Source organism: Phalacrocorax aristotelis, chromosome Z, assembly GCF_949628215.1.
Source record: "Phalacrocorax aristotelis chromosome Z, bGulAri2.1, whole genome shotgun sequence".
Lineage (NCBI taxonomy): Eukaryota > Metazoa > Chordata > Aves > Suliformes > Phalacrocoracidae > Phalacrocorax > Phalacrocorax aristotelis.
Window position 1 is genome coordinate 55,685,982 of NC_134311.1, and position 24,860 is coordinate 55,710,841.

A 24,860-nucleotide genomic window follows, 5' to 3' on the forward strand; every position below is an offset into this window, starting at 1 on the left:
GGGCCTGGCTTTTGTTAAAGAAATCTTCACAACTTCATAGAATCATAGAATCATTAAGGTTTGAAAAGACCACTAGGATTATCAAGTCCAACCGTCAACCCAACACTACCATGTCTCCTAAACCATGCCGTGAAGTGCCAGATCTTCACGTTTTTTGAACACCTCCAGGGATGGTGACTCCACCACCTCTCTGGGCAGCCTGTTGCAATGCCTGACCACTATTTCAGTAAAGACATTTTTCCTAATATCCAATTTAAACCTAGCCTGACACAGCTTGAGGCCATTTCTTCTAGTCCTATTGCTAGTAACTTGGGAGAAGAGACCAACACCCACCTCACTACAACCTCCTTTGAGGTAGTTGTAGAGAGCAATAAAGTCCCCCCCTCAGTCTCCTCCAGACTTAACAACACCAGTTATCTCAACCTCTCCTCATAAGACCTGCTCTCAGACCCTTCACCAGCTTTGTTGCCCTTCTCTGGACACGCTCCAGCAACTCACTGTCCCTCTTGTAGTGAGGGGCCCAAAACTGAACACAGTAATCGAGGTGTGGCCACACCAGTCCTGAGTACAGGGGCACCATCACTGCCCTGCTCCTGCTGGCCACACTAGTCCTGATACAAGCCAGGATGCTGTTGGCCTTCTTGGGCACCTGGGCACGCTGCTGGCTCATATTGACCTGGACAGGCTGGAGAGCTGGGCCGAGGTGAACCTCATGAAATTCAACAGAAGCAGGTGCAAGGTCCTGCACCTGGGGAGGAACAACCCCATGCACCTGTTCAGGCTGGGGGCTGAACTACTGGAAAGCAGCTCTCTTGAGACGGACCTGGGAGTGCTAGTGGACAGCAAGGTGATCATGAGCCAGCACTGTGCCCTTGTGGCCAAGAAGGCCAACAGTACCCTGGGCTGCATTAAAAGGAGTGTGGCCAGCTGATCGAGAGAGGTTATCTTCCACCTCTGCTCTGCCCTAGTGAGACCACATTTGGAGTCCTGTGCCTAGTTCTGGGCCCCCCAGTTTAAAAAGGACAGGGAACTGCTCGAGCAAGTCCAGCAGAGAGCTACCAAGGTGATCAGGGGACTGGAGCATCTCCCTTATGAGGAAAGGCTGAAAGTCCTGGGTTTGTTCAGCCTGAGGAAGAGAAGACTGAGGAGGGATCTCATCAATGCTTATAAATATCTAAAGGGTTGGTGTCAGGACAATGGGACTAGACACTTTTCATTAGTGCCAAATGACAGGACAAGGGGCAGTGGGCATGAGTTGGAACACAGGAAGTTCCAGCTAAACATGAGAAAAAACTTCTTTCCTGTGAGGGTGACAGAGCAGTGGCACAGGCTGCCCATGGAGGTTGTGGAGTCTCCTTCCCTGGAGACATTCAAAACCCCCCTGGTTGTGGTCCTGTGCCCCCTGCTCTGGGTGTACCTGTTCAAGCAGGGGGGTTGGACAAGATGATCTCTAGAGGTCCCTTTCAACACCTACCCTTCTGTGATTCAGTCAGCTGTCAATGAACACCCGCAGCTCCTTTTCTACTGGGCAGCTTTCAAGCCACTCTTCCCCAAGCCTGTAGCGTTGCATGGGGTTGTTGTGACCCAAGTGCTGGACCCAGCACTTGGCCTTCTTAAACTTCATATAATTGGCCTCAGCCCATCAATCCAGCCTGTCCAGATCCCTCTGCAGAGCCTTCCTACCCTCAAGCAGATCAACATTCCCGCCCAACTTGGTGTTGTCTGCAATCTTACTGAGGGTGCACTCGATCCCTCATCGAGATCATGGATAAAGATATTGAACAAGCTGGCCCCAAAACTGAGCCCTCGGGAGCACTGCTCATGACCAGCTGCCAACTGGATTTATCTCCATTCACCACAACTCTCCAGGCTTGGCATCCAGCCAGTTTTTTACCCAGCAAAAAGGTACACCTGCAGGAAGACACTCTCGTGTGGCAGAATGAAAATCTGGTTGCCCTGTTCCTATGCTGCGGAATCTTTGTCATCTTTGTTCCTTGAACTCACAGCCCCATTTCCTGTGCCACACCTAAAATTACATCAGACTTTCACATTCAGAAGAATGACGAATCACAATTGTCATCATTCATTTTTTCTGTTGTACCTTGCTATATGATTACCTTGGGAAAATATTTGAATAAGCCTATTTTGACATTAGCTTAGATGGAAAAAGCACAAGTCTAGCAGTGAGTGTGCTGCTGATGACTGACTTGTTAAGAAGTTGCAGCAGTAATTTTTTTTCTTCCATTTACTGACCAATCACACTCATGTAACAGTAAACACCTGGTTTTCTGCACTTTCTCACTATAGCAAAGCAGAATGGATGTGGTGGTTTAAAATCCCTCTTTTATCTATCCATTTTGAGGCCATTGAGTGAAAATCTTCCACCCTCTGCACCCTTCCATCCATCTTTGCATGGAAAAAAGTTTTCCAGGTTGCATATTTTTTTTCCAAGTGGTTTCATCAGGCTGAGGAAGGCACGAGGCAAACTGAAACCAGAGAACAGTGTGTACACGCTTGCAGGAAGATACTCAGGCATGGCAGAATGACTATCAGGCTGCCCTGTCCCTGTGCTGTGGACGCTCGGTCATCTTTGTTCCCTGAACTTCCCACAGCCCAATTTTTACCCAGTATAAAAGACTTGAGAACTCTGCAATCTACATACGCATCAGAAAGTCTCCAAGAAGACATAGCAGTAGGGATCGAGTGGTTCATTTGACACCATTTACACTGCTTACAGTCGAAGCTCTTTTGTGTTCTGCATGCTTTTTTCTCAAAACTCTCTGGACTATATAAAACATAATCAATTACCCTTCTTTTCATTTCAAGGTTTAAGAACGTGATGTTTGATATCACACCTGGAGAAGAAGTGGGTGACTTTGAAATTAAAGCAAAATTTTTGGGGGTTGAGATGGAAAAAGTGCAGCTCCATTTCCAGGTAGAATTTGAATGTTGTTACTTTGCTATATAATCACAGTTGCATTTCCTCTATTTATAAACTATTTCAGATTTTTTTAATATGTATTCATGAACTATTCAATCAGCACAGAGCAGCAGATCATGTGAGGAATAGCTACATAACGTCTGTAGCATGCTGGGCACAGGGTTAATGTTTATATTGGGGTGACTGCATGAAACCAAATGCCACATTATTCAGTGGCAAGCACTAAATACAAAGAGAAATCAAAAGTAGACAGAAAACAGTGTTTCTTCTGGTTTGCTGTCCCTGACAGTCCAAAGTTTGGGATCTAGAGGATGTGTAATGTTTTCTACCCCTCTCCAATAGTTGCTTGCAACTGTTTAAACTGTGAAGGACCTGGAATTTGAGATGGTTATCACGTGATGAAAATGACCCCATCATGTTGCTGAAAGGTATGAATTCAAACAGAGACTAATGATTTTATTTCTGATTACAGGATTTGCTTCAGATGCAGTATGAAGGTGTGGCTGTAATGAAAATGTTTGATAGAGCTAAAGTGAATGTCAATTTGCTCATATTTTTGTTGAATAAGAAGTTCTATGGAAAATGAGTGTCTTCAGATATCTTGGACTGCGTCCATCAGTGGGAATTCTATTCAGTTTTTTTTGCTTTTAAACATTTGCTTGAGGTTTATTGTTGGATGCTTTTTCACTTTAAAAAAAAAACCTAAAACACCAAATGTTCAGAGGAATGTTCACAGTGCCTTTTCAGCATTGTTAATGAAGCAGAAAAATAAGAAATAGATCAATTTAAACAGTTCCAAAATTCATTGGTGTTGGTACTTTCAGATCAAAATATTGTTTAGGACACTCAGCTGTTTTGGTTGTATGGATTTTAAGGTAGGCAGAAATTTATTTCAGTTGAATACATACACCTCTTCCTATTAAAACATTTTTAAATGACCTCAGATATATAATATAGTTCTTATTAGACTTTAAGTATTTACCAAAAGAAATCCTAATTTGTTTCTAGGGGATAGTTTGGGCAAATACCTACTTACATACTAAGCCTATTTTCTGGCAGTTGTCAACTGTAAAGCAAACTTACTGTGCAATTCCAAAAATTTTATAGGTAATTATAAAATGGCAATAACGTCTTACTATACAAAAATATATTTCGTGATTCATTTCTACTAAATGCACTACTGCCTCATGTAAAATGACATTTTTCTACTCTCACAACCTTTGGAGTGGCATTGGGGAATTCTGAATAGTTAACAGTTGCTGTTCAGTTTGAAGTATTTGAATACATAAATTGTGCCTGTCTGTCTTTTTTTGTAAGAAAATAAATGCAATAAAATCAGTATTTAGATTGGGTTTTTTAAATATTCTTTGGAGATTGTTCTATGTAAAATAAATGTTACCTAATTAAACTGGCTTGGTTCCTAAATTTCATTTAAAAGAGTCATTAAAGCAGCAATCCAGATGGTAGTGAAAGAACTTCTCTCAGTGCTTTTGTAAAATTTCATCTAAGCTTGATTGTCCTCACAGTACATTTTGGAAAGGTTGCTCAGCCTCCATGGCCTTTATGCCATTGAATGTGATGGTGATTTTGCTGATGAACTACCAATTTATCTACAGAGCAAACGTGTGTACGGTAATGTGATAACCAAGAGAAAATATTTCCTACCCTAACTTTCCTTGTGACAAAAATTTTAAAAGATGGGCTGTGAGGCATTCTGGAATGGATTTTAAAAGCAAATATTAAACAAGTATTAATTCTGAAGGTGGAATAAAACAGTGTAAAGTCAGTGACAGATACATAGATCATGAGTTTAGTTGGTATACCGACCTGTGGTATTATACAAGCTGAAAAAATTATTACACTAACTAGAGATATTAATTTATGCATGGCATCAAATTTGAACACTTGACTACTTTAAAACAGCTAATCTCTAATTAAAAGATAAACAGTTCCTACGTGCTTCCATTTTTCTTCTAGCTAGTTATGTATAAGCCATTTTAACATTCCATAAATACTGCAGTACTGATACCCTGATTCCCTTAAAACAGCTGGATGGGAAGATGAAAGCAGCACTTTACTTCTACTTCCAAAGGAGAGAAGTGAATTGTACTTGAGTATGCATTAAACACACAACCTTTTGCGTCCCTTTTTATTTGTAACAGACTTGACTAATCCCTACATATTTTTGACAAATTCTAGCTGTGTGGGTAAGTCTACACAGATGGGATGTTGATCCTAAGACCAGACTTTTGAGGTAACACGTCAAACAGCTGGAGTTCTGCTGCTGAGACATACTAGACCCCCACAGACTTTGTTGGGAGTAAGTCACTCCTGGATATGCTGTTTTGTGTAACACTGTTAACACATGTAGTGACTGCATAGGTCTAATGCAACAGCATGTTCCTCAGTTACTTCCTGATGTATGCAAGCTTAGGGAAGCTTATTTGGTACCAACATAATGAGATGTATGAAAGGTACAGTCTGTGTGCTAGCACTCACCTTTTCCAACCATTTCTTGGGCTTCCTGCTCTTCTAGTGCACATCAAAGAGTAATCGCAAATTTGATTTCTTCAAACTCCTTCAGAAGATTTTTCTTAATTAACTAGTTCAGTTTAGGGCCTTGTCACTGAACAAACATTGAAACCCTGCTAAACAGGACTGACCACAATGATTCCTACATAAATATAAGACTGACAGTAACACCAAGTACCATGCAAATGAGCAAAGTAATTCTGTACCCACGCACTGCTGTCCTATGCTGCTGACAGCTACTAAATAAAACAAGAAAGGAAGGATTTTTGGAGGCTGCTGTAAGCTGCAATTTAGGGTCTTCAAAGTTAGATAGGACTTGATGAAACCAAGTTTCATTCATGAAATGGTCAATGTGGAAAGACTTGGATTGCTGGTACAAAAACTGAGGAAAAAGCCAGTACAGGTGAATTGAGCCTACGCAGTAGTTTTCACCACAGGAGAAAACACATCTTTCCCTGAAAGACTTGCCTTATCTCTCAACTTTGTATTCCTTAACTGGTGGTAGTGAAAAGACATTATAATAGCCAATAGTCTGTTAGCCCTGCAGTTTGCATTTTTCTACCGCATGTCTTCAGAGTTGACTAAGAGTGCTTGGCAGCTAACTTGGTTTATTTTGGGATTTATCCATTCTAATGGGGCTCTGAAGGTTTCCAAAACTATCCACAAAATCACAGAACATCTTTTTTTTTTCTTGTCTTCAGCAGGCAAACACCATCACAAGCAATAACTTTGTTCTGTTTCACTTTGCACTTAGCTGCAAACCTTCTTCTTTAGCTTTTGTTTTAAATAGAGGAGCGACACAACAAACTTCCCTCTAACAGCAAATCCAGAGTGACAGTCACATCTGATTTCAAAAAGCTAATAACTAGATAGACGGCCCTTTTCCTGGAGGACTGATTTTGTCTCTGAGATGCTTCTAACCTCATCCTTTTTGAGTAGTAACTACCTACCCCAGGCACGCTCTAGGGTAATCTGTTTATTGAAAAGCAGAAAGATGGCTCCTTCCCCAAACAGTAGTGATGCAGCAATCTTACTAGATAGTTGTAGGCTTTTTTGGTAGACCAAGTGTGTTTGACAGTAATGAAATTTTGCCCTGTAACATGCTTGTACCAAAAAACAATGCTCTGAAAAAAGGTGCAAGAAATAGAATTAAAATGTGGTAACTGGTAAAAGCTTTAGAAACCATGAACTCTTCACCTTCATTATAAACAGTTTAGCTAGAAAGTAGCAAGCTGACTTGCATAACTACAGGATACAAAAATTAACTTAAATTTGGTTCCCATGTGCAGACAGAAAATTTACACACACCACATTATTCACTTGCTATGTTTATAGTAATCTAATCTACAAAGATGAAATGACATAGCCCTATAGCTGTTTCTTATATCCGCAACTAAAGTACTCCCTGCAGATAAAATCTGGATTTCCCTTCCCAGCTTTCACAAACTCTGTAGACTGGTTTATCCCTCAAGCACTGGCCCACTGGTTAAAGCTTCTTGAAACTTAAGAAATACAAATACTGAAAATGTATGCTCTTCTGGGGTCTGGTATAACTTTTACAAATATAAATTTTTTTTTACGAAAGACTGATTTTTAGTTCACTTTTGTTCACTTTTAGTTCATTTTGGGTTTAGAAATTTTTACATGTTACCTTTGGGTCCATTTATAGGGCTGTGAAACCACAGAAATGCCCAAGAATAGCTTCACTTTCCCTTCCCAAAAAGATGAAATTATCTCTGAAGAAAGTATTTTCTAAATAGATGAAGAATAGTTCATGATTAAGTATAAGGGTGTTCCGTGTGGGCTCCCTAGTGTGTTTAGGATGATAGAGCTGCAGAAAGGCTGGCCAGCTGTAAAACTTGCATTTATTACTTGCCCTTGCTCTACACAAATTGGAGTCTCACTTAACAGTGCTATAAGTAGTAAGTGTTAGGACTGTGGGAAGAACATCCCAGAGGTGTTACTGGGAACTAGTATTTTTAATCAGGAGTATTTCTTTTCCATGACTTTACTCTCATTTAAGTGCAAAGGTCAGTGCTTCTGCAGTAATAAAGGCACTTCATACACATGAACGAGTTCTAAATAGGGCTTCCCTCCCCCTTTTTTCATCTGTATTGCTGTAAACAGAAGGATGTGCAGCTGAGGATAGGGCAGCAGACCCTAGCAAACCAAAAAAAGACTTTCCTCTTGTGAAGCTTTTGACTGTGTTATAGGCCTAAGAAATGTGAAGTACTCAAACCACCAGTGGGAGAAGTATTTTCAAAGAAAAGAGCCTAAATAATAGCTGTAAAGTTACCAAAACATTTTTCTCTATACCTTTCATATTGGTTTCAGTTTAACCAGCTCTTGATTCGTGAGCAGCTCTGAGGGACAGAATAAACTTTCCTGTCCACGGCACATGCCACTGGAGCTGAGGAGTGGCACCACTTCCTCAGGCGTCCTGCAAGAACAGCCACGAGGACAGCAAAGCTGGGTAATGAATCCCTTTTAGGTTGTCCTGTATTTGTAGAGCAGTCAGCTTACTGAACCCATGCAACACAAGCAAGCTTCGGTGTTGTCTACTTTATTCAAAGCAGCTCTCTGTACTGAGGAGCTTTTCTGAATGAGCGTGATCATTCAATTACGAGTAAAGCAGATATTTGGATTGCACAAACAAAATCTGGCAAACTTAGCTTAGAATAGTTCCTCGAGAATAACCCTTTGTTCTGCACCTCCTGCCTTCTCACCCTGCCCGAGCCCACGACCGCTCCCCACTTCCCAGCCGGGTGCCAGCGTTTTCCGCCGCCGGGTTCGCGGCGCGGGGGCTGCGAGGCGGGCTGTTGTGCTGCAGGGGCAGCAGGCCCTCCCCCGCCCGCCGCCCTGTCCCGCTGCCGCCGAGGCCCGGCTCTCCTCCCCGCCCCCGCGGCGGGCGCTGCGGGGTCGGCCGGCAGCCCCCCCCCCCCCCCCCCCCCCCCCCCCCCCCCCCGCCGGGGCGGCGCGGCATGAAGGCGCCCCCGCCTCCGCTGCCGCCGGAGGAAGCCTCGGCGGCCGCGGGGCGGCCCTTCCCCCGCCGCAGCCGCACCCCCAGCCCGCCGTCGCCAGCGGCCGCACCGCGTCTCGCCTGCTCCCGCGTCTCCCTGCGCTGGACGGACGGAGGGAGCGGAGGGAGCTCCCCGCGGCCGGCTCCGGCGCGGCGGCCATGGCGCCGCGGGCGCTGCCGGTGCTGCTCTGCGCCCTGGCCCTCCTCGGCTGCCCGCGACCGCCGCCCGCCGCCGCCGCCCGCGCCGGTGAGTGGCCGCCCCCGGGGGGGGACGGGGAGGGACGGCCGCCCCGCGGGGGTCCCCGGGGAAGCGGCGGCGTCCGCCTTGGTGTCGGCCCCGGAGCCCTGCGCCTCGGCCGAGGAAAACAAACGGAAGCCGCGTGAGTGCACGGCGTCGTTGCCCTGCTACGACGGGAGCCAGGGCAAGGGTCTCCCGCGTTGAAGTGTTAACTGGGGCTTAGGGTCGCGTTTTCTTTGGCGTTGTGAAACGCTGCTCGAGGTTTGCTCTCGTAGCAGCGGCAAGAGAAGGGCTAAACCAGAAAGTTAGCCTGGGTAAAGCAACGTCAGACGTGCTTTTTGGGAACCAGTTTTTTGAATAAAGGAAACGTCGTAGATCTGAAATACATAGATTTGAGAATGACGCAACTCCACAGGTGATGTTATTGATAGCAAAGAATGGTTTACAGTTGTCCCGTGGCTGAGGAGGCAGCCACGCAATAGAAAATAGCGATGAAAGAAGCGACCCGGCTTGTGAGACATGCTGGTGGACTTCCTAAGAAAACTGACATTGCCTTTTGTAACAACTTCAGAAGACAGAGTGCCAGCTGAACTTGTAGGTAGCATAAAGTCTGGAAGATCTGCCAACACGAAATAGTTCAAAACACCCATCCCAAGATGACCTTCATGGTTACTGGATTAGAAATAGCACTAATAGCAACATCAGTGTTACACCTGGTGAGACAATGGACCTGTCTAGGTTAAAGCTTGTCTGGCAGTGCAGGTGTTGAGGGAAGGAAGGAAAGAAAGAGAAGACACACATGCTTGCAACCTCCCAGTTTCTGGTAGACTTACAACAGTACAAAGGGCAAGATTCTGCATTTGGAGATTAGCAACAATTTTTTCCGTAAAATTCAGTTTAGCATTTCTTTCAATTACATAGGGATCATAGCGCTGCTGTACAAATAACTTAGCCCCATGAGGTACCTGCTGGGAAGACTCAGTTCAAGCTCTCTGTACAGAAAAGGGGTGGTTAGAGGAACAGCTAAGGGGAAATTTCAGAGTGTGGCATACTTTGACTACTAAAGCGAAGGCTGAAAGGAGGCTGAGCTAGTTATTGTAATTATGCTGGGAGGGAAGAATCAGAGGGTAAGTAATTTTCACTAAACAACTTTTTGGTGCAAGGGCAAGTGGGATTGCAGAGAACATAACCGTGTTTGTATTGGAAGTCTACAGAAAATGTCCATATAAAGAAAAGGCGGGGAGGGGGATAAAAGGCAACTATAACGTTAATGCTAGAAAAAAGATTGTACTGTCAGATGCTATTCTGCCAGTTTATGGAAACATTCAAACTTGTTTTCCTGCCTTTTGAAATGATAGTCTTCTTGAAAGAGCACCCCGAATTACACTATTTATTTGCTGCGTCTTTAGGAAATAATGATTGAAATAGTTACTGTATTACATCACTAGGAAAAGAAAAATTCAAAACAAGTTACTTCCTGCACAGCAGAACTAATAAAGCCTGGCCATCTGAATATGCCTTCTGTTCCCCTTGTGCTCAGTCCCACTCTAATAATATCATTTTCCCACTGTCCCAGATAAGCTTCCCTGTTTCCTCTAGAATGTACTTAATTCCCATCGCCCATGCGCTGCTGTATCCCTAGGTGTGCTCATCCCTTGCACACCTGAGGCTTCTCTCCCTCCTTTCCCCTTGGTCCTTCAACATCCATGGTTCTCACCTTATGGTCCTGTGGGTGGGTGAAAAAGCAATGGTTTGGCAGCAGGTTGGCACTAGGCGCTTGCAGATTAGCTGACCACGTGCTGATGAGGTGGCTGGCAGAGGTCTGAACCTGCCAGGACTTTCCTGCCTTGGGACACTGATAGCTGGATAGAGAGATGTTGTCATTGCTTAAAGCCAGCACCTGTGGTGAAAGCAGCTGAGAAAGGAAAGCAAGAAGGAGCTGACATCTGGTTGCAAGAAAACAATACCTCAGGAAAATGTGTTCAAATTGTAACTACACTACTCGTGCAATACAATAATGAATTCCGTATAAACGGAGACGAGGGCTAAAGAGTATTTTTAAATACAGTATGGTGTTTGTTTTTACAAAAGCAAATAATTGACATCTCTCCTACAAAATTGTGACTTACCTTATACATGTCTGGCATGCACTTCACATTCTGCCTGTGAGTACCTAATTTATGGGCCACTGAGTAATTTAGATTCAAGATGCTTATCACTGCAGATTATACAAAGGGGAGATAAGAGGAACTGACTTTTTGTTGTAAACCAGCAGTGTGGGTGCAGCTGTCATCAGTAATGCCCAGAAATCGGTAATAATAGTTGTCTAGCAGCACAAAGGGAACATATTTAATTGGCTTGAGTAGGAGCCTAATCTTTAGTTTTCCACCTCACAGAAATATCCCTTGGGACATGACCATGGCTAATTTGTAACATCCTGTCCAGGTTTATGGGTCTACAGAAATACTTCAAAATTTTCATTGGGAGCTCAAGAGTGATTTTTACGATTGGCTGAAGACATTACATTTTTTGCCCTCTACTTCTCCTTTCACAGAACAGTATGCGCAGTAGGCCCTTGCACATGAAAGTAGACATGGAAGGAAGTTATAAAATAGCCTTGTGTGTAAAAAAAAAAAAAAAAAAAAAAGTGTGTCTTTCTGGGTAAGCAGAATATGTGTATGCTGATCATGACACCAACAATACGTAGTACTGAATGGAAAACAGCACAGTATAGATTGTTAAAATCAAACAAGCCCAAACTTACTGAACTTTCCACATAATTTCTTTATGTCCTTTTTGGAGAATCAGTGCAGAGACCACAAGCAATTTGAGTATTGTACTGATTCTATGTAACTTTTGCCTCTTAAAGTCCTTATTGGAAGAATAGGAAAGTCTGTATATAGATTGTCCAGTGTCATGACTGCACACCATGAGCATTAAACATTATTGATTTATCCCACCCTTTCTTTGTTCCTACTTTCTTAGTCCTGTTCTTTCATACCTATTTATATTTTACAAGTTCTTTGATACAGCTGCTAACTCTGTCATATCAGCAACAAGAATACTATTAGTCATAAAGATAGTCATCCACCAGGTTTGACCTCTTCCAAATGGATCAGGTGACAGCCTAGCAAAAATAGGATGATTGTTTGAATATCTGTGATCATTATACAAGCTTTACCTCTGGTTTCCTAACAGATTATTTGTATTATTCAAAATTACTTAAGCTATAGTGAAATATGTTTTAGAGACAAATTATACCTACAGCTTTAAAACAGCTAGAAAGGAACATCTGACAGATTCTGGTAGAGCTGTAGCTATGTAAGAGTAGTCTTACAATCTTTTCTGTAGAGCTACTGTATTGGCTGTCTTGCACTATCCCAGCTTATCGGTAATGCTTGTTTCCCGTTATTGAACTTTATTGTCAAGGTTCAGTAAGATCTTTTGAAATAATATGACATCATTTCATCCTCTTCCCTTATGTGTATATATCTCTAATCGTCGGCTTTTTAAAATAAACACGGACACAAAAAGAATCCAGAACCTCAGGGCAGTAACCATCTTCCTTTCTGTTTCAGAAAGCATGAAATGCATTATTGTTTTTTCTAGTCACACACAGGCACTGTGTCATACAAACATCAAGCAGCTTTCCAAAGGAAAAGAACTGATATCAGGCTATCAATCTTTTAAATTAAAATTAAATTTAATTCCGTTCCATAGCAAGTTTGAGGTCTCATTGCATTTCTCCATAGAGCTGGCTTTCAAGTAGTACCTCATGTTTTCTAAGTTCAAGGTGGAGACACGGACTGGCACACATTGGCAGTGGTGTTAACAGCATCAAAGTTGAGTTCAACTCTGAACTTGGAAAGTGTTTGCTTAATCAGAGAACATGTGGTTTTCATCAAGTTAAATTATTATTCCAGAGAATTTTAACTAAACTAAAATTATTTGTGATATGTCCTGAATTATTGTAATAGAGTTCTACTTTTAGAAAAGTTTGATAGTGGAGTAATGCAGGCTTTAAAGACTTTCATCTAAGAAAGCTGTAAATAAGTTTGCCAATATTTTAATTATATCCTGAATTCTTGGAGCTATGTTTGAGTAACTGTAAGCAATAGCTGAGACAAAGGTCATTTTTTTCCTTTAGCATATTTTCATATGGTTCTAAATTAGGAGTCACTGAGGAGAAATGGGTCAGGTTACCACCAAGCACTTCCACATTAAGTGACTTAACCTCAATCATTAAGAGTCAGTGGATCTGGCTGGTTTAATCCCTAGTGCTCAAAAGTGAAGCACTGCAGCATTTCCTCTGTGGCTTCACTGCAGTGCTGCTAGCTCAGGTGAGGCAGCACAGGTGAAGCCCTTAAAAGTTCAGGGATGCTGGGATGAGGGAGGTGCTTGCTGGAAGCACCTCAGTTACCAACTCATGGCAATACAGTTCCTGACTCCAGACTTAGGTTTATCCTCCCTCTCGTCAAGTCTGTTTATATCTGCGTTCCCTAAAAACATGCCTTCCTCACATGAAACCATGTCACCTCTTCATTTGGTTCTTCACACTGTTCTTCACTGGTGGAGAAACAAAGAAGGACATGTAGTCCTTCGGGGACTAGGATCGTCATTGTCTCCCATTTCAGAAATTTTCCATTTTAGAAATGTCAGTGGAAGAAATATATATTCACAGCATTCAAAGTCTTGAATTCATGAAACTTGTATGTACTGGAGATACTAGAGGTACTGTTCAAGCTTTTTCTTCTCTCTTACTGATGATTTTACCATGGAGACTTGCCGCGGGGCATGAGAAATCTTGGGGTTTTTATTCAAGTACAATTATGATCCTCCCGAAAGAGATGAATAGCAATGGTGTCTGTTGTGACAGATTTCTGTTGCAATCATCATTAAGTCCTGGAAATCACCTAACTATTTGATGTCAGCCACAGGTGAATGGATGAATGTCAGCTACAAGCTAAAGTTGGAGGTGTTAAATGTAACTTGTGCTGCACCTGAACTGCTGAACTAGGAGCTGACTCCCTGAGCTGTCCAACTGCTTGGACTAAACTTTTGAAGTAAGGTTAAAGATTAAGGATCTATAGTTTTGCTTTTTGTTAATGTTCTCTTTTAAATGACAGAATCAACTCTTGTATAAATTGGTTTAGCGCCCTTCTGTGTGAACACTGAATCTCACATACTTCTGTGCATTTGTGTTTCTGTGTAAGTATTATATTGTTCCCACTGCAGTCTATACAATAAGCTCCCAGGCTCAGATTGTCATCCAGCACCTTCTTTCTGGCCTGCAGAAGTTACAGTCTAGTAGTTTTGCGTATGAAAATTATCTCAAACACTTCCTCTCTTGTCCCCTCTGCCCCCAGAACTGCACTGTGACACCACATGATACATGCAGCACAACAGCCTTAAACAATCCCCAGATTTCCCTACCACTCCTCTGACCTCACCCCACATTCAAGTCTGAATTTCACCAAAATTCAAGCAGGGCAGGACCCTTCTCCCACAGCCGGTGCACAGAGAGGTAACTGCCTGCTGAAAGCTGCAGACACTCCTCCCTTTGCCATCTTCCTCCTTCAGATACTTTTGTTTTCATCTGCATTAAAAAAAATGATTTGAATTACTGTAGAACAAATAATTGCTTCTAACAAATAGCATCTTAGACAGGTGAATCATGCCTATGTACTTTCAGCTCACTGATTTCTAAGCTAACACACCTTCATTTTTGTTTTAGTTGTCTAGGATTCAACAAAGGATCAGATGAATGATTACTTAAGTAGTAGTAACTCTGTCACTTCTGTCTGCCCATTATGTGTTTGAATTATTCTACACCTAACTAGATTAAGCCAAAGCTGAAAATGACAGTCTTCCAAAATAATTCTCCCTGCAAGCAACTTTTGTGAAATAATGTCTAAAGTAGCTCTTTTGATGGTTTGTGGGGGTTTTTTTTTTACATAAATAAACTCATGCCACACACTCAACACTTTCTGACACTAAATTCCTAACTTGTTACAGCTATATTCAAAAAGCAGAGATACCCTGTCCTGACATTTTTCTTCTAGGTCACAGCCACCAAACCATGCTGCAGAAGACCCTGCCGTAGAGGGAACATTAGTGGCAGGTTTCAGAAGCACCCTGAGGGCACACTGGGCACATGCTGTCCTTGCTGATGCACAGTGTGGGCTCGGATAAGTAGAACTGGGGAAATGTTTCAGTGCAGTCTGTGGCTACCTGCCTGATGCAAGCAAAAGGTTGATCCACATCCACCTTGAAAACTGCATGTAGACTTCTGCCATCTGTCTTGATGGGGTCTGTCAGGTTGAACAGGATGTCTCCAGAGCACAGAGAAGTATCTCAGTAATTGGATGTTTTAATTGCACTTTAACTTTTTGTTACTTCAGTGATGAGTACTTCTAATGGGAGTTTTGTGTATGAATACCAGTATTTATCCCAGCCCCTCATTTTTCATAAACTGTATGAAGGGTCTGGTGAAAACAACTCAAGGGTGGCAGATTTATTGTTGTGTTTGTGTTAGAGAACATAGATGAGATTGGGTCCTTAAGCACAGATAGAGTCCCTATCATAAAAAACTTCCATACTAAGAGATAGGAGACAAAGGAGGACACCTTACCCAAACTCGTAACAGGAGCTAAAACAAAAAGGGCTGGACTAGCATCTGTGGGCAGTCTGCGCTTTGAATTAGGAATTAGCCTTATTATTTTGTGTTGCTAATACAATCTTAGCTTTTCTTTTTGAAATACGTTTTTGCTTCCCCGTAGCATGTAAATATTTCCTTATTAATCTTTATACTTCCTTTTTTTTCAGCCTTCCCATATAATGGCAGCATACCACGGGTCAGAAGTTTTGTACTCTTTTCAGGAAATCACCAGGATGATCCTATACCTACTGGAGGTGATACTGAAAATGACTCAGAATTTGGATCAGGAGCCACCAATCAGACTGGATCATTCCTACACAAACAACGAACAAAAGTGTCCATGCAAACAGCAATATACCTCACCAGTCCATGGCTGACACGTTTTGTTCCGTCAGTTTACATGATAGTGCTTGTGCTGAGTCTCCCTCTGAACATTACAGCAATACTTGTGTTTCTGAAAAAAATGAAAATTGAAAAGCCAGCTGTAGTATACATGCTGAATTTGGCCCTTGCGGATGTCTTGTTTGTAAGCGTGCTTCCTTTTAAGATTGCTTATCACTATTCTGGTAACGACTGGGTTTTTGGACCTCAGATGTGCCGTTTCATCACTGCTGCCTTCTACTGTAACATGTACTGTTCAATAATGCTTATGACAAGTATAAGCTTCGATCGCTTCTTAGCCGTGGTATATCCCATGCAGTCTCTAGGGTGGCGTACATTAACACGTGCCTCCTTGATTTGTTTCATCATATGGCTTGTAGCAATAAGTGGGGTTATACCTTTTCTTGTCAGAGAGCAAACAATGGAAATACCCAAGTTAAATATAACTACTTGCCATGATGTGTTAAGAGAATCTGAACTTCATGGGTATTACCTCCACTTCTTCTCCATCTTCTCTTCTGTTTTTTTTGTAGTGCCATTTATAATTTCTACTGTCTGTTACGTGTGTATCATCCGATGTCTTAGTTATTCTACCGTTGTTGCAAATCAAAGTAAGAAAACACGTGCCTTGCTCTTGTGTGTGGCTGTTTTTTCTGTTTTTGTTATTTGCTTTGGACCAACGAATATCCTCCTATTAATTCATTATATCAATTTTTCTTACAACAACAGCTTAGAGTATCTCTACTTTGCCTACCTACTCTGTGTTTGCATCAGCAGCATTAGCTGTTGCATTGACCCCTTTATTTACTACTATGCTTCTTCTCAGTATCAGAGACAACTTTTCAGCCTCTTCCATTGTAAAGAGACTTTCGATCCTAAAAGTAGTAACAGCAGTGGCCAGTCAATGTCTACCACTAGTAGAAGGGCTACGTGCTCTACTAATGTGAATAACAGTGTCTACAGGAAGTTACTAGCAATGCATTGAGATAATATACTTTACACATGCTTAATTTTTAGACAATTTCAGCCAAAAAAGGCTATTATATCCAAGAAATGCGAAACATTAAACCAAGTTGTTGTACAATACATAAGTCTATGGATTCATTATAGTAATGCACAATTCAAATTATAACTCTGTGTATGTATATATATAGTATATGTAAATAGGTTAATGTAGAGGAGAAAAGTAATTTCTTAATAATAGTTTTGAGTGTTTTTCAAATAAACTCCTTATTTCAGACAAATCCTTTGCATTGTTAGTTCAGTTTATTGCAGGAGTTTTATGAAATGCCATTTCAGGATTTTTGAACTGTATCAGGTTGATTAAATTCTTACCTATGTAACCACTCCATTGTCATGGTTTAACCCTAGCCAGCAACTAAGCACTATGCAGCCGCTCACTTACTCCCTGCCCCAGTAGGATGGGGGAGAGAATTGGAAGAGTAAAAGTGAGAAAACTCTTGGGTTAAGAACAGTTTAATAATTGAAATATAATAAAGTAGTAGTAGTAATAATATACAAAGCAAGCAATGCACAACACAATTACTCACCACCTACCAACTGACACCCAGCCAGTCCCCAGGCTATGTTTGCTGTGCCCAGCCAACTCCCCCCAGTTTATATATTGAGCATGACATCATATGGTATGGGATATCCCTTCAGCCAGTTTGGATCATCTGTCTCAGCTGTGGCCCCTCCCAGCCTGTTGTGCACCTGGCAGAGCATGGGAAGCTGAAAAATCCTTGACTTAGTGTAAGCACTGCTTAGCACCAACTACAACATCAGTGTGTTACCAACATTATTCACATCCTAAATCCAAAACACGGCACTATACCAGCTAATAGGAGGAAAATTAACTATATACCACTTGAAACCAGGAAATCCATTTATGCAGCACTTCCTGAAGAAAGTGAAATATCTTTCTAGGCTTTTTTTTTCCCTCTTTGTCATTATTTCTGGAATCAGCTGTAAGCTTCATTTTCTTAGTGTTATTTTACATCTTGGATCTTGAAGCTGTTTATTTTAAATTTTAATATATTCCACTTCAAAACAGTATGGTTTCAGGAACGTGAGCAAATGAAAACCAGCTATTGATTGGTGTAATATGTTAGGGGAGGTAATTCTCAGCAGCTGGAACTAGCTTTTCTTTTGGTGTTACTACCATTAGTGTATGCTAGGCATCTTGGTTAGGAATGTGGTATTTTCCACAATTAATTTCACAAAAAACTGGAGTTTTATTTTGTAATATATCAGTGTTGAATGGCTCTTTCTGCAGAAAATATACTGAAAAAGATTTATTCATCGTCTTGTTATGCAGTTTGAAAACGTGTGCTTTCTTGCACATGGTTAATCTTCACTTGCATGTTTAGGACTTGGAAATATCCTTTATCCTCCCAAGTCTGGATGTTTTTTGTATTTTACATTGTGTGCACATCTACTAAAATTACTGTGATGTGGAGCCCAATAGCTAACTTCACTCTGTTTAGCATTCTTTTACTACAAAGGACACTAAAACTAAACAACAGGAAACCAGTTTTAGAAACGAGCATGTAGGTAATAGGAGTTTACACAAAAATGGAAATGAAAGCAGAAATTTGACTGATGTAGGATTTGCCATAGGAATCTGCCAAGAAGTACAGCAATGGATAAAAGCTGTCTTCAGTCCAGAACAAGTGATAAGAAACCTAATCTTTCTGCATACAGTGTGACAGTGAGAAACTTCTTTCTAACCATGATGCCTTGTTCGTTTGTGACTGTTCCTTAAAGGAATTAAGCAAAATTAAATATTGCATTACCAGGTCTCCCTAGACTTTTGTTCTCAAGTATTTGCCACTTTCTAAGTATATGAATGCTAAAAGAATATGTATATATAGCTTGTAAGGCTAAAACCCCACCCCCTCAGATACATTCTCATTTTGTTTAATATCATATTAGGACCAAGTCTGGTTTTCAGCAAAATCCAAATGCATCTTAAAACTATGGATATCCACTTCTTGCCAGCAGAAAAAATTACCTATGTGCTTCCCAGCAGTCTGGGGACTGCTTTTTATATCTGTTACATAGTTGGGATTTATTTCAATGTTGTGATAATTTTGTTTCATGACAGTGGTTTATTTTTAGGTAGCCAAAAGAGACTGTCTAGTGTGCTTTGCAAGGGTCAGTATTCCGTGCTAGGAGGGATGAAAAACAGCTCATCAATCATAACAATTATTTACATCATTTTGCTCTGTGGCTGGGTGGTTTCACTTGTAATCTCTTCGTGCTCAGGAACACATGAGTAACTTCCTCCTCCATTGTAGGGTGAAACATGAGACGGGTGACCACAGCTGTTTATCCTCTTGGCTAAGAGCATCAACAAAGATCCTGAACAAGAATAACTAAAAAAGATTTTATGCTTGTTTGTAAATTAGTATCATGCCTCTGCCATGCACGCTGCTGAAGCTGGGTTTGCTGACAATTCTGGCTTGCACAAAAATAAAAAAGAAAAAGAAAAGAGAAAAGGCTGCTAGAGCACAGAACCCTTAAATAAAAATTACTTACAAATCTAACTAGAGTTCTTGACTTCTTGGTAACTAGCTAAAGTGCTGAAGTTGCCTTTAGAAAGTATTTTTATGTTGCCTAAGCATGTTTGAAAACACAACCCTTGACAGGCTTGAGGAGTGGGCCCATGTGAGCCTCATGAGGTTCAACAAGGCCAAGTGCAAGGTCCTGCACCTGGGTTGGGGCAACCCCCGGTATCGATACAGGCTGGGGGATGAAGGGATTGAGAACAGCCCTGTGGAGAAGGACTTGGGGGTACTGGTGGATTAAAAGCTGGACATGAGCAAACAATGTGTGCTTGCAGCCCAGAAGGCCAACCATGTCCTGGGCTGCACCAAAAGAAGCGTGGCCAGCAGGTTGAGGGAGGTGATTCTGCCCCTCTGCTCTGCTCTTGTGCTGTTGTCCAGTTCTGGAGCCCTCAACACAGCAAGGATGTAGAACTGTTGGAGCAGGTCCAGAGGAGGGCCACAAAAATGATCCAAGGGCTGGAGCACCTCTGCTATGAGGACAGGCTGAGAGAGTTGAGGTTGTTCAGACTGGAGAAGGCACTGGGGAGACCTTATTGCAGTCTTTCAGTACTTAAAGTGGGATTATGAGAAAGACAGAGGGAGACTTTTTACCAGGGCCTGTAGTGACAGGACAAGGAGTAATGATTTTGAACCAAAAGAGGGTAGGTTTAGATCAGGAAGAAATTTTTTATGATTAGGGTGGTGAGGCACTGGTTGCCCAGAGAGGTTGTGAATGCTCTGTCTCTGGAAGTGTTCAAGGCCAGGTTGGATGGTGCTTTGGGCAATCTGTTCTAGTAAAACATGTGGTTGGACTATATGATCTTCAAAGGTCCCATCTAACCCAACCATTCAATGATACATGCATAGGCATCCTACTCATATTGATGCTCTGCAAGTGCTTCTAGCAAGCTCCTTGCTAGCCTGCAAATGCGTATTTCTGCTACATATGGCGAGGTAGGTGATTAACAAGACAATTGCCGCACAGCATAATACTTGCTAAAACATACAGCAGATATCACCTTTTCATAGCAAATGAAGCATTAACAATTATTCCCTCTTTTAAGCTCCCACAGCTTCTGCTTTCTGTTTAGGCTTCAGCCTGATTGGGTTGCAAAAATAAGCAAACTGCTATGTGACTGGGAAGTCTCATTGCAGGGCTGAATTTGGCATTTCTGTGCAACTGGTTAGTTGGAATGTGCTACAGCTCTCAGTGTCTGCTTTTGCTGCTGTATTTGATGGCAAGAGGAAGAGCAGGACCTGTTCAAGCAGCAGCAGTTTATGGAGCCAAATTTGGGCTCAAATAGCACCTGCAAAACAGGTTATAACCGCTGAGCATGGCTATGCAGCAAAACACAATGTGGTAGCCTTTCCCCGAAGCTGAACCAGAGAAGTACTGCAATTTAGACAGGCATGCTTAAGCTAACCAACACTTCATGCTTTATGCACCTTTGCACTGCTAGCTGGGAAAGAAAATGAACAGCTTGTGTCAGGGGAAAGGGGAAGGAGTGGAAATCTGACCAAAAGAAATGAAACCCATTGGTGTTACATGCTGTCTCACCAACACTTTCTCTTCCTCATTCTCTTTTTTTTTTTCATAATGTTGGGGTTAAGCTGCATCATTTTCTGTATGAAGGAAGCTAACAAACTTGTGCCAAATCACATTTGTAAGTCAGGAGGTGTCGAGCACTAGACATGCATAAGAAAGCTTGCTAATGTTCCATAATTGCCAACTTCATGTTCTGGCAGTATTGGCATAGGCAAGATCTGTAGTCAGTGTGGTTTCTGTTGGCAAAACACGTCATATAGCAGCTGTCGCTGGTATATCTTATTTCACACGGGAAGGGTTGCTTAATTTAGCATGTCAAGGATTTTGTATGGATTGGTACATTCACACTAGAAGCATTTTATCAGTTAATGTCAAGTGTGCATCTGCTTATAACCTGCTCCCTACAGCTTGACTACAGACAAAGAATGGCCTGCTGGCTGTTAGCTCTGTTTTCCTATTTAGTTGAATCCTAGCCAGAAATGTGAGCATGGCTGCAAAATATGTTCATGATGTTTTGCAACAGGCAGACTGGATCAGGCCAGTGGATCAGTCCTACCTGAGATGGGATCTGGAAATGGAACGAGAGTATGAGCCAGCTGGTAGATCACCGGCTATGGCTCCACACTGGAGCCCTCCAAGAGCTGAGGGAGGAAAGAGAAGGGCCTGGTATGCTGAGTGCAATATTTGAATAAATTAATGGACAAGGCCTTTTTTTATTGATCATTTACATCTTTTTTGATCTGATCACAGTTTGATCTTGCAAGACGCTGAGCAAATTAAAAAATGAATAAGACCTATTACATGTTTAAAATTAATGACTCACGTAAGTGCTTTTTCATGGCATTTTGCATTTTGCAAGTGCTATAGAAATAGTTTAGTGCTAGCTAATACAGCTGGAGCACCTAAACAAATAACATGCTGCAACCCAAGTCAACACTAGAGAGCTTTAAAATAACTAGGTATGGCTGTTGTAATTTGGCTTTTTGGGAGAACACCATTAGGAACCAGATCTGAACACCACAATGAACTGCAAAATAGAGATTAACACTCTAAACAAACATACCCATTTCAAAAGGTGAAAAAGTATTGGAATTGTGTTGGAAAAGTGGGTGACTTTATTTTAAACAGAACCTGTAAAAAGGTTCAGCAAAGTTTTGGGGAATAATTTTTGTTATGTTTGTGTGACCAGCCTTATAACAGTGGTGCCTGTAGCACCACAAATAAGCCTCTCTCCTCAAAAGCAAGGCCTGACATTCACAGCGTGGCACTAAGCTGAAATGCATCACACACAGCAGTGTAACTCCATCATAGTCAGAGCTGACAAAGTCAACCTACACTGAAAATACAGCTTGATTTTCCCTCACCAAAATAAAAATTAGTGACATTGGGTCAAATTCATCATTCCATAGTAAGCCTGGGAAAGCCACTGTCCTTGGCTTTGATCAGTTTTGTGTTAGGAATTCGGGAGTTTTTTGTGTCACACTATTACATACTAGAGGCAGCAGTCCTTGGGAAGTCTCACGTATGTGTTTTCATCTTTGTGGATGGGGCACCATGTGCCCGGGCAGCAGTGAATATGCTGCCACAGGGCCCGGGCCCAAGGCACTCTCAGCTCATCCTCCCACGGGGCTTGCAGCCTGCTCACACTGGTTTGCCATGTTTCTCCCTTCAGCTTAGCAAGAGATAGCAGGCAGGACACTGCTGCTTCCTCAGAAGCCTGAACACAGAAAAGGAAAATAGTTTAATAGAGTTTCAGAGCCAGATTATCTATCACTATTTTATCACTATTGGTTGCTTATAGTGTTCTTTTTTCCTTTTTTTTTTCAGATATATGCTTAAATAATTTGATTTTTTGGCTTATAAATGGGAAAGAGCAATCACCATTAGCAAAACAGGAAGCAGGTTAGGATCCTAAGACTAAACCTTTTTGTTTCAGCCAGACACTGCAGTCCTACTCAGTTTATATTCCAGGGGGTGTGGGTCCTCCCTTGCGCCCTGGATACCTACAAGAAGGTGGTGGTACAGAAGCCAGTGGTACCACTGACAGTAAATGATGCTGCCGAACACATGCCATGGGAGACTGCTTCCTTTTCCACAGAACAGCACTTAATTGAAAGTAGGTGTCCAGCTCTGGAGGGTGTGTTTCGTCACTGCCACCACCAGTCCTGTTTACTGATACCTCCCTAAACACTGAGTCTTTCTTGTCGAAGACATTGTCCCAGACAGCCCTCCTCACCATTCACACAGCAAAGTGCCTTAGGGGTCTCCTTTCAACTAGTTAGCCTTTATTCATTACAACTTAACATGCTGATTTAAATGTTTCTTTTCTGATAAGCTCGGTCCTGTAGTTTTCCTCTTCTCTCTTCTCTTTCACAATGAACAACTTTTACTGCCTATTCCGATCTTTCATTGCTTATCAATATTGTTGCAAAGCCAAATAAAAGATGTGTTCACATCTGACATGTTTTCCAGGAACCATAAAATGTGAGAAATTTGTTAAGTTCAAAAATCTGGTCAGCTAGCATAACTGGAATAACTGAATGGCATGTATGCAGCTCCAGCTTTACAGCTGCCTAAAGCACGTAGTGTTGTGACCTCAGTCCCAGATGGGGAAGGACAGAGAGAGGGAGGGAGAAAACTTTGCTACCCTAACTTCTACATTGTTTCATGTGCCTGTTCAAGTGTTAACAAATCTCCCTCCTTCAGAATAGTATTTTAACTGTATTCCCAAGGATATTTTTCTTGCATGATTTTCCTATAGGTCACATAAGGAGTAAACCTGTATATCAGTACCACTTGTAGAATTGCTTTCAATTTATTTTCACACTTTTTTTTCTCCACCTTTGCTGACTTTAAGAGGTAGATGCAATTCTACCCAGCAAAGTATATAAAATATCTAGTTAGTTATCACACCTTTAATGTCCAACGAAATAAAAAATACGCTGAAGATTTCTGCTCTCACTCAAACACAAGCTAGGGGTGACCAAGAAAATAGTACTCCTACCACTGAAAATTATATTTACAGAAGTTCTGAAATTCAGCTTAGATCTCTTACTTTAACATTTTTCCCTATTTTTATTTCCATACTATCTTCAGTAAAAATTTTTGAAAGAAGGGACTTAATGCACTTCATTCACTAGATGAAAGATATTTTTTAATTTGCAGTGAACTATATGAACACTTTTCATTAAATGTTTAAAATATTTCTAAGCCTTTTATATCTGTGCATCAGAGACACTGAATTTTATTACTGAAAATTCTTTAAAAATTACATTTAAAATGTAAAGACTGTTTAAGAGACAGGCTTGTCTAAAGGTATATTATCTTTTGTTAGACCAACTGATACACTGTGGTGGAACAAAAAAAAAAAAGACAATGGCAATGTTTTGGTACTTTAAACCACTCTGGGTAGCTTTCCAGGTTTGTATTTTCTTATCTTAGTTTCTAACCTAAGACTCCGCAGCAGACTCTTTACAACTACTGACGTGTTCTGTTAAAGCAGTGAAAATATGTCCTAACTTGAAAATCAGTAATCAAGAGCTATTGCTATTTTGAGCAAAATACTTTATCTTTGCTTGATCACAGTATCTCCTGTTTATACTCTAAATAGACACGGTGAGGGGTTTTTTGTTTCCTCAACCCCTGCTTCCAGACTAGTACATAAAAACCAAACTAAGCAAAGAGCGACATCAAGGAGAAACCACTTCTCCATTCTGTGCTGTTTTTTGTCCCTGAGGGTAACCCGAGGTCTGCAGAAGCATTATCCAGAGATGAAGGTGGCAGTTCTCTTATGAATATATGGAAAACTCTACAAAGATATTAACTGTGTCTTCCTCTAAACTTTTGCATGCTTAGCCAGGTGCTTGGGGGACAGAGGTGGCTGGATAGTGATACTGGAATATAAATAGGATTTTAAACTTTTCTAATTGTCATGATTTTCAAAACCATTTTAAAAAGCCCAATATGTTTTTGCAAAATTAGTGAGGTGCTTCTCAGC

The 24,860-nt window shown here is 41.4% G+C and overlaps 2 protein-coding genes across 7 annotated transcripts in view; both read left to right on the forward strand.

Annotated features, from left to right (window-relative positions):
- Window positions 1–4,349, forward strand: part of IQGAP2 (IQ motif containing GTPase activating protein 2) — a 129,519-nt gene extending 125,170 nt beyond the window's left edge. For all 6 annotated transcript variants that reach the window (XM_075079308.1, XM_075079310.1, XM_075079312.1 and 3 more), the window contains 2 exons: window positions 2,827–2,935; window positions 3,414–4,349. In XM_075079308.1, the coding sequence (XP_074935409.1) occupies window positions 2,827–2,935; window positions 3,414–3,527 (223 nt within the window). In that variant the 3' untranslated portion in view covers window positions 3,528–4,349. The remainder of the gene's footprint in view (window positions 1–2,826; window positions 2,936–3,413) is intronic.
- A 4,088-nt stretch (window positions 4,350–8,437) lies between these two features.
- On the forward strand, window positions 8,438–17,112 carry F2R (coagulation factor II thrombin receptor). The gene is made up of 2 exons (XM_075079315.1): window positions 8,438–8,739; window positions 15,556–17,112. Exons 1-2 carry the CDS (start codon window positions 8,652–8,654, stop codon window positions 16,752–16,754), a joined length of 1,287 nt encoding a protein of 428 aa, XP_074935416.1. The 5' UTR covers window positions 8,438–8,651; the 3' UTR covers window positions 16,755–17,112.
- The last annotated feature ends 7,748 nt before the right edge of the window (window positions 17,113–24,860 follow it).